Source organism: Pieris napi, chromosome 12, assembly GCF_905475465.1.
Source record: "Pieris napi chromosome 12, ilPieNapi1.2, whole genome shotgun sequence".
Taxonomy (NCBI): domain Eukaryota; kingdom Metazoa; phylum Arthropoda; class Insecta; order Lepidoptera; family Pieridae; genus Pieris; species Pieris napi.
The window spans coordinates 8,021,633-8,039,587 of NC_062245.1; the positions used below are offsets into that span (position 1 = coordinate 8,021,633).

At 36.0% G+C, this 17,955-nt stretch overlaps 2 protein-coding genes and 1 long non-coding RNA gene across 3 annotated transcripts in view; 2 read left to right on the plus strand and 1 right to left on the minus strand.

Moving 5' to 3' along the window:
• Positions 1-7,871: 7,871 nt before the first annotated feature.
• Positions 7,872-8,948, minus strand: LOC125054338. Its single transcript, XR_007117697.1, has 2 exons — positions 8,242-8,948; positions 7,872-8,067 (listed from the first exon to the last, which is right to left on the minus strand). It is a non-coding gene; the product is annotated as an uncharacterized LOC125054338 (long non-coding RNA).
• Positions 8,942-12,220, plus strand: LOC125054336. Its single transcript, XM_047656146.1, has 2 exons — positions 8,942-9,090; positions 10,363-12,220. Exons 1-2 carry the CDS (start codon positions 8,960-8,962, stop codon positions 12,173-12,175), a joined length of 1,944 nt encoding a protein of 647 aa, XP_047512102.1. The 5' UTR covers positions 8,942-8,959; the 3' UTR covers positions 12,176-12,220.
• A 4,704-nt stretch (positions 12,221-16,924) lies between these two features.
• Positions 16,925-17,955, plus strand: part of LOC125054731 (nuclear receptor-binding protein homolog) — a 35,787-nt gene continuing 34,756 nt past the window's right edge. The window contains exon 1 of the mRNA XM_047656774.1: positions 16,925-17,406. Within this exon, the coding sequence (XP_047512730.1) occupies positions 17,281-17,406 (126 nt within the window). The 5' untranslated portion in view covers positions 16,925-17,280. The remainder of the gene's footprint in view (positions 17,407-17,955) is intronic.

Here is a 17,955-nt window from a genome sequence, read left to right on the forward strand (position 1 = left end):
ACGCGTTCATTAAGCTATCGTATACGTTATAATATAAACTATAACTCGGGGAAATAATAATTGTTAATCGAATACTTGTTCATTGTTTCATTTCTTTGCTACTTTTAAAAGCAAACCTTATAACTGATTCTTTAATGGATTGAATAAAGATGTAAACAGTAAAATACCCATTTCTAAAGCATTGCTCTGCCCTGTGCGAATTCACTTCCTTACCTTTTATTTATAAGTCCTTTGAGCGTTCAATGAATAGTCACAATGAAGCCGTTGTCATTTCATTTCTTACAAAATACCTTAGACAATGCATTCTATTTCAAAAAAGATTTTATACAATACTAGCTGACCCGGCAAACGTTGTTTTGCCATTACTTCTAGGAAACATTTTTTAGATCAATAAAAATTACTATAATAAAAAATAGGTATTGATTGTTGAGGGGTGGAAATTAGGGGAGGGGTTGTATGTATTTTTGTATGCTGTATTATAAAAAAAATAAAAACAAAAAAATTGTCTAAATAATAAAAAATATTTTTTTTCGGGTGGACTATCTATCTTTCAAACCCCTTATCACTTAGGGGGTTGAAAGATAAATAGTAGCCGATTCTCAGACTTACTGAATATTCATAAGAATCGGTCGAGCCGTTTCGGAGGAGTATGGGAACGAACATTGTGACACGAGAATTTTATATATTAGAAGATTATTGATTGGCAAGGAGGTTTTAGCTTTAGGTAGGCTTTAGTTGGCTTTAGTTTAGCCTAGTGATTAAGTAATCGATTCTTAGCAGGCATGAGTTTAAACTCCAGCTGTGCGCCAATTAATTTTTCCATTTGCCCATCTCGTACATCAAATATATTTTGATTTAAATTTCTCAACAGGATTATGGGAATTATTTGTATTACTATTTGTAAACAAATAGACAAGCAATACAAGAAACTAACTGTTTATTTCACTACAGAATAGATAAGATAGAGATTTTGAAACATAAAGATACCTCTTTGACTAGCATTTCATTCTGTATAGATGAAAGGATTATGAAGTATTATTGTTTTCGTAACAATAATACTTCGACTATTGCTTTACTCGAAACAGATATTACACATTTATTCTCTAGGCCTACATTACTCTTTCGTCCTTATTCAGTAGATAATATTTATACTTTTATCAAAAGTTTTAGTAAAACCCAGTCGTTAAATCAGTGGCAACATATCATTAAAGAAGCAAAATTGCAGCATCAATTCCCATTTCATTTCTGAACGTATTTCAACGAGCAATTTGTGAGAAATCAATCCGTAGCAAGTTTGTAGCAGTTCCGTAGCAAAGTTTACCAAATCCGTAGCTAATGTTTTCTGACATATCCGACATGACCGGCGAAGCATGGCATATTCAGAACATGATTCAAAGAATTCTTTTAGAATTATATATGAGTTTCAACATTCTATTTTTGGAGCTGTTAGACGAGTTATATGACTGATTCTATTAATAAATGTGTTGTAGATGTCAAATAATTTTATAATTCAATATCTATTTCAGTACTTATCAGTCTCGTCGCGCTTATTTATTTTGTAGATGAAAATTTTAATAAGAAACGTGACATAATATCCTTTAATATTAAATATAAATAGTGTGTCTATGCATATTATATATGTAGTATGTAAGTTTATAGATTAAGAAATGTAATAAATATAAGTATAATTTCAACACTATTAAACGCATTACTTACTGACTAAGTAATGTGTTCTGATTATAAAAAAAGGGTGCGTGTACTTACGTACGCGCGTAAGAAGTTATACTTCTTTGACATTTTTAAAAATAGTTTTTGATTGCATGCAAATAATTAATTACAATTAAATAATCAAAGACTGGAAAAGGAGTCATTATAGTCAATAAAGTTCAGTTTTCATTTGAAAAATTAAATAAATAAATATTTAATATTATTCTCTTACATTAAGTGTAACATAAATTCTATTATTATTCGAATGTTGTTTTTAAATTATGTCCAATGCCGTAGCATCTTCCGTGGGCAACTTCATTCTGTTAATTTTGTGTCACGGTGCGCGCGTATCGTAAAATTTCACTCACATTATTTTAAGTCAACGATTCATACCTTAACGGCTCAGTCCGAACCATTTCCTCGGAGGTTCCTTAAACAGGTTAAAGAAATTTAAAGCCACATTTGATAGCTCTATAGAGATATATCTCTATACCATAAATATTCTGCATCCACCTATGTTTTAAGACGGAAATTTCCAAAGAAACATACACAAAACACAGTCTTTAAAATTGAACTATTGTCTGAAAAACCACATTCTAAATCAAAAATATTTTAAATCTCTTAAAATGCTTATTAGAACGTAATTCACCCATCGTTATCGCAGACGGCAATAACACCAAAATCTTCACTCGAATAACGCCCTTAATGTTCGAAACTTTTGGAATAAAACGGTTTGAACCCAACAATGTATGATTGCTCAGCTCCTCGTTAAGTCTTATAATGATCAGAATAGAGATAGCCTCGAATAAATGACTATTTTAGTCTAGCTATGCAAAATGTCTTTTCATATAATAACTTTAAACCTATATTAATATTATTCAGCATATTTGAAACCTCACATAACCTTTATACAATTCCAGTTTAAATATCACAATTTTATCGAAAAATATGATAGATCAATATTTAAAGTCTTAGAATCTTAAAAAAACAGCTATCCTTATAAAAGTGTCCAATCCAATCCAAGATAGTTTTTACGTAGGGATGTGAATTCAATGTGATGCGACAGTATTATTCTGTGGTATTGATTGTCACAGTGGGAAACTTCTATTAGTATATTAGTCCGATTAGTATAGTAAATAAAACCCAGTAGCGCTACCATATTTTAGGGCAAATCGGCGAGTGATCAGCCTTCTGTGCCTGAGTTTTTGGCACTGAGGTTCCTCACGATAATTCCTTTCCTTATATAAAAATAAATTTCCATCCACAGCTGGGATTCGAACGACCTCAAGTACAGAACCATGGGATCAAGCGAAACAAACCCCTTTATTGAGATGGGGTTTCGCTGTATCGCTATTGAATATTTCAGAGAGCCCTGCCATCCGCCACCTCCTCAGCTCAATCTTGACTTATCTCCTCCGGTGCTAGCTCTTACAGCAAAGGCCGGTGTTGATACACAGAAAAATAAAACCATTTTCTTTTGTGATGACATAGGTTCAGGCTTTGGAAAAATCCTACATAATTACCTTAGCCATAGTTTTACCAATCATAGTTACCATAACATAAGTTTTAAACAAATAATTAAACAAATTAAAAATTCAAACCTGGACAATTATTGGCTTTAGTTTTATTACTAGGTAACAGCATTGGTATTACCAAAAAGGACATAGTGGATGGTGTCAGCACCTTATTAAAATTAAACATAGGAAAGCTGATGTTATGTGCTTTTCCCTACTCTGATACTCTGTCAGAGGTTGAAAATAATCATATTTTTAAATTGAATAATACTATTCACATGTTGACATGTCGTCATAGTGACAAATTATTATATTTTGACACTAATAAGTTTGTTAGTGGTTCTAAGTTAACTCAGAGAACTTTATCTCTATCTTTGGAATGTAGACGGTTGATTGCTATGTTAATAGCATACAATATTAACAAGGTTATAGCTAATATAACAAATTCTAGGATTAGTGACGAGACTGTGTTGCCTAGTTACACTAACAACACAGTGATTGATAATATATCTTTATGTTGTACGAAGGAGGGTCCACCTATAATACCAACATACTTGGAGGCCAATACCAGTCAGATAGAGTATACTCTTCCTGCTGGAACACATACCTTAGGTTATTCTACAACTGTAGAGGTCACTCCGGATAGTACTTTAAACTAGGCTGTAAGACAACAGAAGTTAACCGTTTAAATAATCAATTATTATTTGTGGATAATAAAAAGGTAGCTTCTGTTCAGCTCCGGGCTATCAGAATCTATCTGTATTTGATTCTGTAATGGAAGATGTGTTAAAAAAACTTAGTACTAGTAGTAAATCAATCATCATAAGTGGTGATTTTAATATTAACTTATTAGAAACAAACTCAAATAGTATCAGATCAATAAGTCTTTTTAAATCATTTAATCTGTCTAATGTTTTTATGGAACCAACTAGAGTGACAGCTTCTTCTGCCACTTGTATAGATAATATTTTTTGTAATTGTGATTACTTACATAAAGAAATTGTTAATAAATTGCCTTCTGATCACAGTGGACAAACAATAACGTTTTGTGCCTACATACCTGTACAAAAAATTCAAATAAGGTATAGGCCAATTACATGTAAAAATTTAGAGAAATTAAATTATACCTTGACCAGTAAATTGTGTGTTCAAAACTTTAATAATATTTGGGACCCTAATGAGTTCTATGCGGAGTTTTTTACCTTGTTAAAATCGCAATTTAATGACATTGTTCCACAAAAGACAAAAAGTATTTACACCAAGTTCTTATTTAGTGATTGGGCGACTCCAGGTATTCGTAAGAGCAGGGATAAACTTTTTGAACTATATGGCCTAAGGCAACATGTAAAAAATACAAACTTTCATCAGCATGTTGCGAAATATTCAAAAACTTTTAAAAGTGTGTGCAAAATTGCTAAAGCACTGTATATTAGTAATAAAATAAAATCAGCGGATGACAAAATAAAAACTACCTGGCAAATAATAAATAATGAAACTGGTAGAAAAAAACAGCGTAATACTGAATTTAACTTAGAGACTGCACATGGCCCAATAAACTCAAATGCAGAAATAGCTCAGGAATTTGAAAACTTTTTTATCAATATTCCCTTTAAAACTACCGAAGCTTTAAGTTCATCATCCGCACTTTCTTTTGCGTTACTTACGAAGAATGTAAGGGCATGCCCTACGGAGTTTCGATTTCAATATACAAACCCCCAGGCTGTTATGAAAGCTTTTAAAGATCTTAAAATTAAATCTACAGAAGATCTTTGGGGATTGTCTGTAAAAGTCTGTAGTTCTATCATCGAAACTATTGCGCCTTATTTAGCTTTCATATTTAACACCAGCATAGACCAAGGAGTCTTTCCGAATCTCATGAAACACAGTAAAGTAGTTCCGTTGTTCAAATCCGGTGATAGTAAAGAACCCAATAATTATAGACCTGTGTCAATTCTGCCAGCTCTCAGTAAGGTGTTTGAAAAGTTAATGCTCAATCAAATGTTATGTCACTTTAATAAAAACTCCATCTTTCATGAACAACAGTACGGTTTCACCAAAGGGCGTTGTACAACTGACGCCGGTGTCTCCCTAATCAAGAACATTTTTAACGCTTGGGAGGAAGCACAAGATGCCATTGGAATCTTTTGCGACCTTTCGAAGGCGTTCGATTGCGTAAACCATGAGACTCTTCTGCTGAAACTTAATCACTAAGGGATTAAGAACAAAGCTCTGGACTTACTAAGATCTTACTTGAAAAACAGACAGGTTAAAGTTCAGGTTAACGGCATAAACTCGTTAGGGTCTGAAATTACAATGGGCGTTCCTCAAGGTTCAATATTGGGTCCATTCCTCTTTTTAGTATACATAAATGATTTACCCCAATTAGTTCAGAATAAACCGAAGATGGTTGTTCACGCGCACGGCACATGATCTGCGCCGGCGGGAGTGGGGCGCGGGCGCCGCGGCTGCGACCGACCGGCAGTTACATTACGGACGCACGGCGCGCGACACGAATAAGAATTTTATTTTAATACACATTTAAATCCAGTCCAGGTTTTGTTTGATTGCTGCAATTGCAAATTCATCAGCCAATCCATCTCCCGGACAAAATTTGGCGACCGTGACAGGACATCGGTCTGCATCCAAGGGCCGGTGAAGTCCAGAAGACCATAAGAATATATTCAGAAGATTCATAAGGAAGTAAGCCCGTTCCTTACCTAATCACTTCCCTTGCACCGATTTGCATCGATTTCAATCAATGTTAAATAGTGTCGTGAGTTAATCTAAAAAGTGCGTTAATTACTTGTTTTAAAGTCTATTTTCCAAGTAAATAGTCGATTAAAATTCCGAGTTACACGTATAGAATCATTCAACGGGTACTACGGAAATCTACCTACAAGTTTAAAAAAAGTAAAACTAACGTTTAGTTCTACATTTAACTGCCCAAACTAGGGGTACAATATTTAACTGCCCAAACTAGGGGTACAATATTTACTATTTTCTTTGTCTTTACGTTTGCAATAAGTATTTTTGCGCGTTATAGATATTTAACTGCCCAAACTAGGGGTACAATATTTACTATTTCCTTTGTCTTTACGTTTGCATTAAGTAACTTTGCGCGTTATAGATATTTAACGGCCCAAACTAGGGGTCACAACTGTATATACATATGTATACAGTACTATTTTCCTTTGAATTATAGTATAGCAAAATAGTGTTACATAAAGTAACAATCCTACGTAATTACCCAAACATAAAATCTTATTTTCTCCAATTGTTAAATAATAAATCTTTGAATTTAGAGTTCCGTAACTGTTAAACACTTATTATTTTCATTCGCTTTGCATGAAATTTGAATATTTTCAACTATAGCCTTTTCTTAGTTCACAAATTTCCCTATCACTTCACGCGCTTAAATACGCGCATCTATTGCACATCGCTTAGCCGAGTCGCCGAACATTCCAGGTTGGGCGCGATCATTCTCCGCTGCGCGCTTGTTGCTGCGCGAGACCTATACTCGCGGTCCGGCCGCTGTGCAGCGCTGGGTCTACCCGCTTCGCCTCAACGGATTTTGGTTTGATTGCACATTCTTGCCCACATCTTTTATATCATTTGCAAATTAATCATGGCTCAAAGTAAACTGTCGGACCGGGATGAACTGGCTTTGTTAGTTCGTAAACGTGGTACAATTAAAGCGCGATTAACCGTGTTCAAAGATTTTCTCGGGGTTATCGAACAAATTGAAATCGATAACATTACGTCAAAAAAATATAAGTGATATTAATGTGAGACTAACCAAAATAAAGGAATTGTTTTCAGACTTTGAAAAGGTCCAATCTGAAATAGAAGAATTAGATCTAGAAAGTAATTTAGATAAACGGTTGAACGAGAGAATCGATATTGAAGGCCAGTTCTTCGCGGTCATGTCTAGTGCCCAGGAAATAGTGTCAAAACGAGATGAGCGAGTCGAGGCTGTCCAGCATAGACTTTCTCTTGTAAGTAATTCCAGTAATACCAATAATAATAGCCACTTAAATAATCAAATTCGATTGCCGACAATAAAATTACCAACTTTTGATGGAAACTACTTGAAATGGCTGGAATTTCGAGACACTTTCGACTCGCTCATCAATGCAAATGATACTTTACCTGACATTAGCAAATTTCATTACCTCAGGTCCTCACTAGAGGGTGGTGCCGTTGTGACGATAAAATCTATTGAGTTTACGAGTGAAAATTATCTGGTTGCATGGGAACTACTGTGTAACAGATATAATAACAAAAACGTACTGATTAATAACCACCTCAAATCGTTATTCAGCCTTGAATCTTTAAATAGGGAGTCGCATAGATCACTCAGGTACATTATAGATCATGTTTCAAAGAATTTGAGGGCTTTAAATACGCTTGGTGAGCACACTGATAAGTGGGATAGTCTCGTAATTTATATAGTAGTGCAAAAGCTAGATAGTGTAACTAGCATTAAGTGGGAAGAGTACAAATTGAACCTTGGTGGGTCGATAGAACTAGAAGATTTTTACCAATTTTTAAGACAACGTGCTGATATTTTAGAGACCGTCCAAGGCGGCTCTAGAGCAGTTCAGGTTAATAGAAATGAAAGGTTTGTTAGTAGTAAGGAACCAAGACACATTAAAACTTTTTTCTCATCTACGCCAAATGGATCATGTTTTATGTGTAATGAGAATCATCGTGTGTATAAATGTGATCAATTTAAGAATTTGAGTATCGAAGCCAGGGAAGCAGAAGTTTCCAAACGCAAGCTCTGCTCCAATTGTCTTCGTCCAGGGCATTCCATTTCCAACTGTCGTCTCAGCTCCTGCAGAGCCTGTAACAAAAAGCATAATAGTTTATTATGTCATAATAATAATAGTGTCAATAAAGTATTGCAAAACGAAAGTAACTTGAACTTACAAACTAACGAGGTAAAACAAAACACTAACCATGAAAAACAAAATTTGAATACTATGGCTAGCACTAGCACTGTTCTGACCACACTTACCTCATACTCGAGTAACAGCGAAGTCCTCCTGGGCACTGCAGTGGTTGAAGTCGTCGTTGAGCGTGACAACAGTACTTACCTGGCACGCGTTCTTTTGGACTGTGGAAGTCAAAGTTCGTTTGTCACAGATAACCTGAAAAATAAACTTAAAATTAAAACTAATAGTACTAAGTCACGGTGTATAAGTGGACTGAACAATTCAATATCTACAGCCACTGAATATTGTACATTAAAATTAAAGTCAAGAATTAATGCCTACACTACGGATGTACATTGTATGATTATATCAAATATTTCAGAAAACTTACCTAGTGTAGAAATCGATCCCGAGGATTTAAACATACCCAACAATACTGCACTCGCCGATCCAAACTTCCATAAAAGTAACAAAGTTGATATATTAATTGGGTCCGATGTAATGTGGAATATTGTTAAGGGAGGTTGCCAGATATCGTTAGGTGAAAATAAACCTAAGTTAATTTATTCGAAGTTTGGATGGTTGGTTTCAGGGCCCATGACTCTGGCCATGCCATCTGTGAAGTGTAACAAGAAATCTGTATGTCATTTTAGTCAGGAAATTAAAGACTCACTTTCTAAATTTTGGGACTTGGAAAATTTCATAATGCCAAAACGATCATTGTCAACAGATGAACAAATCTGTGAAGATTCCTTTAATGAAAATACAATTCGCTTACCGTCAGGTAGATTCCAAGTAAAAATGCCTTTGCGCGAGTCTCCTGAGGCTCTTGGAGACTCTTACTCACTTGCTAAGAGATGTTTTTTAAATTTGGAAAGGCGTTTTCAAAAGCAGCCGAAATTAAAGGAAATGTATAGTGATTTTATACATGAATATGCTACGTTAGGTCATTTGACAGAAATAGAGAAGCCGCCTATTGGAAATTATTTACCTCATCACGCGGTGCTGCGAGAGAAAAGCGAGACCACAAAACTTCGGGTCGTTTTTAACGGCTCTGCTCGCACAGCATCAGGTAAATCGTTAAATTATATCCAGTATGTGGGCCCAGTAGTACAAAATGATTTGATGTCAATTTTGTTGCGATTCCGCCAGCACAAGTATGTATTAACGGGGGACATTGAAAAAATGTTCCGCCAAGTAAAACTGGATGAATCGCAACGTCACTTACAGCTGATATTATGGCGAGACAATGAAGCTCAGCCTTTGCGAACATTGCAGCTCAATACTGTAACGTATGGGACAGCATCAGCCCCTTATCTGACCACCAGATGTTTAGTTCAGTTATCAACAGAGTGTTCAGACAAACGAGTAGCTAATACTATAAAAAACGATTTTTACTGTGACGATCTTATAACCGGTTGTGATAACAAAACAGAACTCAAATACTTACGTGATGCAGTCGTCGACAAGTTGGCTGAGGCTTGCCTCCCACTTAGAAAATTTAGAACTAACATTCCGAGTATATTTGCGAGTGAACCCATTTCAACCACATGTACTGAAAAGGATTTATCCCAGACAAATGATCAGTACTCTAACTTACAGAATCAATCATCAGTGCTGGGGTTGAATTGGTGTCCCTCACAGGATAAGCTGTATTTTTCAGTCGACTTTCAGATTGAACAGCCGTTCACAAAGAGAACTATTCTGGCAGCAACATGCAAGATTTTTGACCCCCTAGGGTTGCTAAGCGCTTGTACAATTGTTCCTAAAATGCTGTTACAAAGGTTGTGGGAGTCTAAACTGGACTGGGATGATTTGGTGTCCGCCGATGTATCGAAACAGTGGAGTGACTTTGTAAATAATTTAAATCAAATAAAAGCGATAAATATTCCACGCCACGTTTTGCATCCATCGTCGGACACTCCAGTGTCAGTGGAATTACACTGTTTTGTCGATAGTTCTCAGAGTGCATTTGCAGCATGTGTATTTATACGTTGTACTGATCAAGAGAACAACGTATCAGTCAAGTTATTATGCGCCAAGGCTAGGGTTGCCCCCTTGAAGCCCAGTACTATACCGCGGCTGGAACTGGCAGCGGCCCTGCTTGGTGCTCAGTTAAGTTCAAAGGTTTGTCAGTCACTCAGTCGTAAGTTTGATCAAAAATATTTCTGGAGTGATTCTACAATTGTGCTGGGATGGATTAAAAATACCAACCCTAGTAATCTAAAGCAATTTGTTTACAATCGAGTAAATGAAATTCATGAACTGACTGACAAATCTACATGGCATCACATTTCTACAGAAATAAATCCGGCAGACATAGCTTCTCGAGGAGTCAGCCCTAGCAAGCTTCAAGATTTAGAATTATGGTGGAGTGGCCCACCCTTTTTAATGAAACCTAAAACGGAGTGGCCAAGCGCTCCTATAGAAAATGTTGAGCTTCCGGAGCTCAAAGTATATTCATGTTGTGTGTCTGCTGAGCATTCATTTGAGTTTGATAGGTTCTCGAAATTTCAACGAATGATCCGGGTGGTAGGATATATCTTAAGATTTATTCACAATTGTAAAACAAAGAAGGATTCGCGGCTAAGTGGTGATCTGAGTAACGATGAAATAGATAGGTCTACTCAGACCCTAATCAAAACCTGCCATCAAGATTCCTTTCCAAATGAGGTGCAATCATTAAAAAACAATAAAAAGATACATCATAAATCGAGGATTTTGTCACTAAACCCTTACTTAGATGAGCATGATTTGATTAGGGTTGGAGGCAGAATCCAAAACTCAATCTGTGAGTATTCTAAAAAACATCCCATTTTATTATGTGTACGTCATAACTTTACGAAACTGTTGTTTCAGAAAGAACATGTGCGTCATAAACATTGTGGGCCTGAATTATTACTTAGCATTATACGAGATCAATATTGGCCCATCGGGGGACGTAATCTTGCACGCAGTACATTTAGGAAATGTATCGTGTGTGTTCGTATGCAGAGTAACTTAATACAGCCTATGATGGGTAACTTACCCCCTCCTCGAGTCACTCTTACCTATCCCTTCCTCGCGACAGGCGTAGACTTTGGCGGGCCCTTCTCAATCGTAGACCGTAAGGGCAGAGGATGTAAGATATCCAAATGTTGGCTTAGTCTTTTTGTGTGTTTAAGCACTAAGGCATTAACTTTGGAGGTGGGTAGTAGTCTGAGTACTGAAGCATTTTTAATGTGTTTGCGTAGATTTATATCACGTCGTGGCAAGCCTCATGATATTTATTGTGACAATGGCACCAACTTTGTGGGTGCAAATAATGAGCTAGGCAGAATGTTGCAGGCAAGCCAAAGTTCTGTTAGTGCGGCTGCCCACGACGAGGGCATTAAATTTCATTTTTCGCCCGCTTATTCCCCTCACTGGAGGGGGCTGAACGAGGCTGGAATCCGTTCAGCAAAGTTACTAATGAAACGTGTAATAGGAAATGCGAATCTGACGTTCGAGGAGCTCACGACGCTATTCACCCAGATTGAAGCAATTCTTAACTCCCGCCCGTTAACTCCTCTAACGTCAGACCCTTCCGATGTTACTCCTCTGACTCCAGGGCACTTCCTTATAGGCCGGCCGCTGACAGCTTTACCAGAACCACCTATTTTAACAAATTATCCAAACAGATACCAAAAATTGGAACAGCTTAAGCGGCATTTCTGGGACCGGTTTCATAGGGAATATTTAAGTGAGCTGCAGCAGCGGACTAAGTGGCGAGAGCAGAGGAGAACACTCAAAGAGGGCGATCTTGTTGTCATCAAGGACGACAACCTTCCCCCAATGCGATGGCGCTTGGGACGAGTTAAGAAACTGTATCCAGGGGCAGACGGCATCACTCGAGTAGCCGATTTCACGACCTCACGTGGCGTAATCCAGAGGGCCTTAGGCAGGGTCTGTCTGCTACCAGCTATCAACCCAGAGGACGAGTCTCTTGGTAACCAGGGTTCCCAAGGCGGGGAGCCTGTTCACGCGCACGGCACATGATCTGCGCCGGCGGGAGTGGGGCGCGGGCGCCGCGGCTGCGACCGACCGGCAGTTACATTACGGACGCACGGCGCGCGACACGAATAAGAATTTTATTTTAATACACATTTAAATCCAGTCCAGGTTTTGTTTGATTGCTGCAATTGCAAATTCATCAGCCAATCCATCTCCCGGACAATGGTGTTATTTGCAGATGACACATCATTGATTTTTAAAGTAGATCGACGGTCACAAAATCGTGACGACGTGAATAACTCTATTCTTCGGGTCCAAAATTGGTTTACGGTAAACAATTTGGCACTGAATGATAAAAAAACTAAATGTATTAGATTTACGTTGCCAAATGTTAAAAGTAAGGAATGTGACATAATGTTGAATGAAGGAAAACTGGAATTTATTAATCAAACGGTTTTCCTAGGCATCACGCTAGACGAGAAGTTACAATGGGGACCTCATATCACATCTCTTGCGGGGCGGCTGAGCTCAGCCGTTTATGCGGTTAGAAAGATAAGATATTTAACCAATGTAGAAACTGCGCGTTTGGTCTATTTTAGCTACTTTCACAGCATAATGTCTTACGGCATTTTACTGTGGGGTCGGGCTGCTGACATAGAATCCATTTTTATTTTGCAAAAGAGAGCAGTCAGAGCCATTTATAATCTACGTCGTTGCGAATCTCTCAGGGAACTATTTAAAAAGATTAATATTATGACAGTACCTTGCCAATTCATTTATGAAAATATTATGTATGTAAGAAAGAATCTACATCTTTTTAGTAAAATAAATGAAAGACATAATTTTAGTACTAGAAATAAAGATAAAATAGCTCAACCATCTTTCAGATTAGCCAAAGTTCAAAATTCATTTATGGGGTACTGTGTGAAATGTTACAATAAAATACCTTGTGACATTTTAAAACTAAATGAACGAAAATTTAAATGTTATATTAAAAGTACACTTTGTAAACAAGCATATTACAAATTAGATGATTATATTCAAGATAAGAATGCTTGGAAACATGCTGGTCCTGCTCCATAGGACAATCCTATGATTGGCTCTATAGCCTGGACAAAATCAAATTGGTTGCTGATTTTTAGCTTTAATGCTACAAATGTAATTATTATTTTATTTTTTATTTATTTTTTTTATCTAACACACTGTTTTGTTGTGTTTTTTTTTTAAATTTTTATTACTCTTTAATGTTAATATTCTACGGTTTCGATATTTGTAAATATGTGAGGAACATGTATACTAACTTTTTTAGTATAGTAGTTTATTCTAAGAGTACATTGTCTTCACATATAATTATTTAACAAATGTAACAAAATATTGTAAACCTATTTTAAAAGAGTAAGTGTGGAGTTTCTTGCCTATTCTTCTCCACACGAAACTACCTTTTGGAAGGGGCAACTAGAATCATCTTTATATTTTATTTTTTTTGACGTTCAAAAGTGCCATTTTAGATGGTCTAATTGAAATAAACGATTTGACTTTGACTTTGACTTCGTTGCATCGCTAAATAACAAACAGGTAGGACCTAGAAATGATTTATCATTAGTAATATGTTCTAAAACCCTTGGAAACGTGCCAGTATAAAAAGCTAAGCGTTGCAGTCCAAATGGTAGGCTTTAAATGATAACGTATAGTAGCTTGCTGCAAACGTTACTAGCTTGGCACTGTTCCCGGGGACCTAAAATTTTATAGCCTAAATAATGAAGCGAAATATATTGCAACATAAAAATATATTAAATTCTTGAATTTTTATGTTCTCAACCCCCTGAAGTTTTGTAGATATGTGTCGATATGGTGTATTATTTTTTTTTTAATACAGCTTAATACATGATGCTATGTGATCCGCCGCTCATGGAAACACTACTAGATGGCTCGCAAGTACTTGCCTTGAATAAAAGGTATATTAGTAATATTGCCTGTAAAGCTATTCTCGTCACGTAATATTTAAGAATTTTTTTTTCGTGGCAAATCCTGACAAGTTTCAGACAGTTCTAATTAAAAACTATTAATAATCATTAGAATGTATATATTATGCGTATTACATTAATAATACATACTTTACACTAGAACAATTTTTTAAATATTATTTATAATTGGTATGAGTACGAGAAAGTAGGTTGTGGTATATTTGCATCAACGCAGCAAACTAAGTATACGAACTTCAAAAGCATTTTAAACTAGACACCGGAAGCGAAAAGTTTTGACGTTTTGTATGAGGGATTAAAGCAATTTGTCAAATATAGGGAACAGGAAAATCGGCGTCGACGCCACCAAACTTGGAACAAGTTTGAATGCGACAAAATACGGCGTACATGGAACAATTGGCCCGCTTTTTAGGGGTTTATAAGATTCTAGATTATACAATCTGAACCGTAGATTTCCTTGATCAATTGTTTGGGTTCAACAATAAGATTTGAAATTTTACTACAAACAACAACTTAAATAGTATAAAATATAATGTATAGTTCCCATTGACGTTTCTACATGCCACGTTGCCGTTTTGTGTTAAGCTTTTGTACGAAAAGAAAAGTAAGATCGTAATAGAATGTATGCTAGGCAATAGATGCTGTGCGGCGCGGGCGCCTTCCCTGCCCACAGACCAGAGAGGTTTTGACCTCTCAGTCGATTTGTCGCCGTGTCCGAAATTGGTTATGTAATTCGTCCATGCGCAGGTGCCTTAGGCAGCGAATTAATCCTGTCTTACGAATAAAGAAGTTGTGATATGTAAGAACACAATATGAACTAATTAGTGTTATGATAATAGTAGTAGAGGCTTATCATCTCAGCTTAGATCAGCTCTGCTCTGCCCAGCTCTTCTCTGCTCAGCTCTGCTCTGCTCAGATCTGTTCAGATCTGCTCAGCTCCGCTCAGCTCAGCTAAGGGATTATCTGCTCAGCTCTGCTCAGCTCTTCTCAGCTCTTCTCAGCTCAGCTCTGATCAGCTCTGCTTTGCTCAGCTCTACTCAGCTCTGGGATTATCTGCTCTGCTCAGCTCAGCTCTGCTCAGCTCTGCTCTGCTCCGCTCATCTCTGCTCAGCTTCACTCCGCTCAGCTCTGCTCTGCTCAGCTTATTTTCTACATTGAAAAACCAATTGCTTTCAATACTTTAGTCTGATTGGAGATTGAAAAATGTAAATTACGATTAATAAATTATAAATTAATAATTAAAACAGTACGAACCCCATGAAATTCCACCGCATTCCAACCGAAGACCAAAATCGCAACAGTTCTGGTGTGCTTTTGCAAGCTTAGCCAAGAGATCATAATTATCAACAGTGTTAAATACCTTTTTAAAATCTAGGTAGTCTCATGAACCTGTTGATTGACTGTTGATTGCACATACTACATACAGTTGACCAGATGAATAGTCGTACTCCACGTTTGCCGAAACTCATGTCGAGCATTGCTCAGTTGCCTATATGTGCGCCTATACCCACATACATGTTGTCTATCTCCGCTCTTGGGTGCTGGCACAACTGTTGTAGGTTGTGGTTTTCCGTAACGTAAGGTGACTTAAATATTCTCCTTAACCAACCTCCAATAATGACAAAATCCAGATAGTTATCAATTTGTTTAGTTCTTTTGTATTTCATATGAAGTGAAGCCTTTATTTTTATATAATTTATTAAATCCCTTGCCTTGCATCTGAATAACTAAACCCTAAACCTCAACTTATGACCTCTAACAACATATAAATGCTATAAATGTAGTATAAGAATTAATATCTGCTACTAAAAAATTCACATCTGTTGTTAAGAGTTTGCCGCTATATGTGATTTACCTTTGTAATTTGGTACTCTTTACAACCAATATATAAAAAAGCGCGCCTGGCATTTAAAAGTTGCGCGTAAATCGTCAGTGACGGGTAGTGTCTATCTTCTGGCCATAAACTATCCGCGGCCGCCGTTACAAACATTGTTAGGCATACCTGTACGTAATACCAGCTCAAGGTAACGTTACTCAAATCAGTAATTATACATAATTACATCTCACTTAAACAACCAATTATCTTACATACAAAAATTATTTATTTATGTGTGATATAGGCAATATATTTTCTATACAATATTTATTTAATGAGAACCTAATTATTATTTCTTTATATGATGAAGTGTAATCAAAGCGTAAAGATTGTCATCAAAAGACCATACTAGTATGTATTATTCTTAGGAACGAGGTTCGCCATCTTTTGGTCGTATTTAAGTTGGTCGTAACGTCTCCGTTTCTTTTTTAACGCCCTCTTTGGCAAAAACTGTTTGCTGGGCATGCATATTATAATTCACGTAATGGTGAGATATCTAAGACCAAAAATATTGTACATTAATTGCCTAAATTTTAAACATTAGTATTACAAAGAGACACTATAAAAGTCAGGGTGCGATAAGCATCTAGCAATATAGCAACGAATAAGAACTAATTGCAAAGAGATAATAATTATTGTAGAAATTACAGGAGTAAAAGGTTAAAATTTAGTATTTTATTTTAGTGCCATCTATGAACAAGTCCACAAAGCTCTACAAATGAAACATGACATTTTATTTTAATAAGCGATACTTTTCATATATTTTAGACATTATTATTGATTAAAGCTCAGTTACTTTTTTAGACAATCGCTTCAACCCAGATATTATGGACCTATAGTGAAAGTTAATGTCGTGTCCCTGGCAAAAATTTATCTGTGTGCTTTAATCTGTAACAATCTATACTCTATGGTATTGAACTTGGATGTATTTGACTATATGTGTCGATCTGCGAAAATTGAACACAGTCGAACATGAATAGAATCATGACGAGAGTTTCGCCGGTGGATAATTTGATTTAAATAATAATCATTTATTTCGTTATTTATAGACAAATGTGTGGACTTAAATCATTCGCAGAAGGTTTAATGGGTCCATTTTTTCGCGTGTTGTACATTAAATAATGGATTGGTTGAAAACAGTGACGTCTCGACTCGCAACCTTGGTTATGGTTACAAGAAAAAGTGTATTTTGAAAATATTTCCGAGTGTTTTCTTCCAGAAAACGTTTGTGAGATATTATTACAGTGAAACGAACACTTTGTTAGTATTTGTGTTTTTGGTAAATCGGTGCTATGTCGGGCGGCAGGAGCATCGACAAAGAGCGCAAGTCGCCCAGGGAAAGTGGGGAGGATTCCGAGGATGAAAGCGAAATCCTGGAAGAAAGTCCTTGCGGCCGCTGGCTTAAAAGACGAGAAGAGGTACTTATACGTAGTATTCTTCTAAATTTATTTTTGAAAATTAGGACATTAAAGTCATCAGCTGATTAACGAAGTAATACATTTCAATATAGCTAAGACGTAATATCTTGACCTGCTCATGTTCTTGTTGTGTTAAAATATTATCATTGATTTAGAAATTTGCTTAAAATTTGTTGATATAAGTAGTACATCTAAGTCTTTAAATTATCCTAGGGTAATAAACAATATTTGTGTAAAAATAATTTAATTATGATTCACCAAATATATCCTTACTGATAAATAATATACATAATAGTCCACATAGGGTAGGCATTATGCAGTGAAAATAGATTATTGACAAATAAGCAAATCTTGATTTCAATTAAGTTTTTTTATAACTTTTAAACTTTTTATTAATTATTCACTTATTTGTGAGTGACATTTTTTTAATAGCTTAAACATTAAAGCTGCCATACATATTATTACAATATATTCTATGTATTTATAACCTCAATTAAACTTTATGCTATAAAAGAAACACATACATTTGAATAAATGTGAATTTTTTTG

Coding starts and splice junctions, on each gene's coding strand:
- LOC125054336 (XM_047656146.1), top strand. CDS start 8,960: ATGCCTTTGCGCGAGTCTCCTGAGGCTCTTGGAGACTCTTACTCACTT. Junction 9,091..10,362: donor TATAGTGATTTTATACATGA/ATATGCTACGTT, acceptor GGGATGGATTAA/AAATACCAACCCTAGTAATC.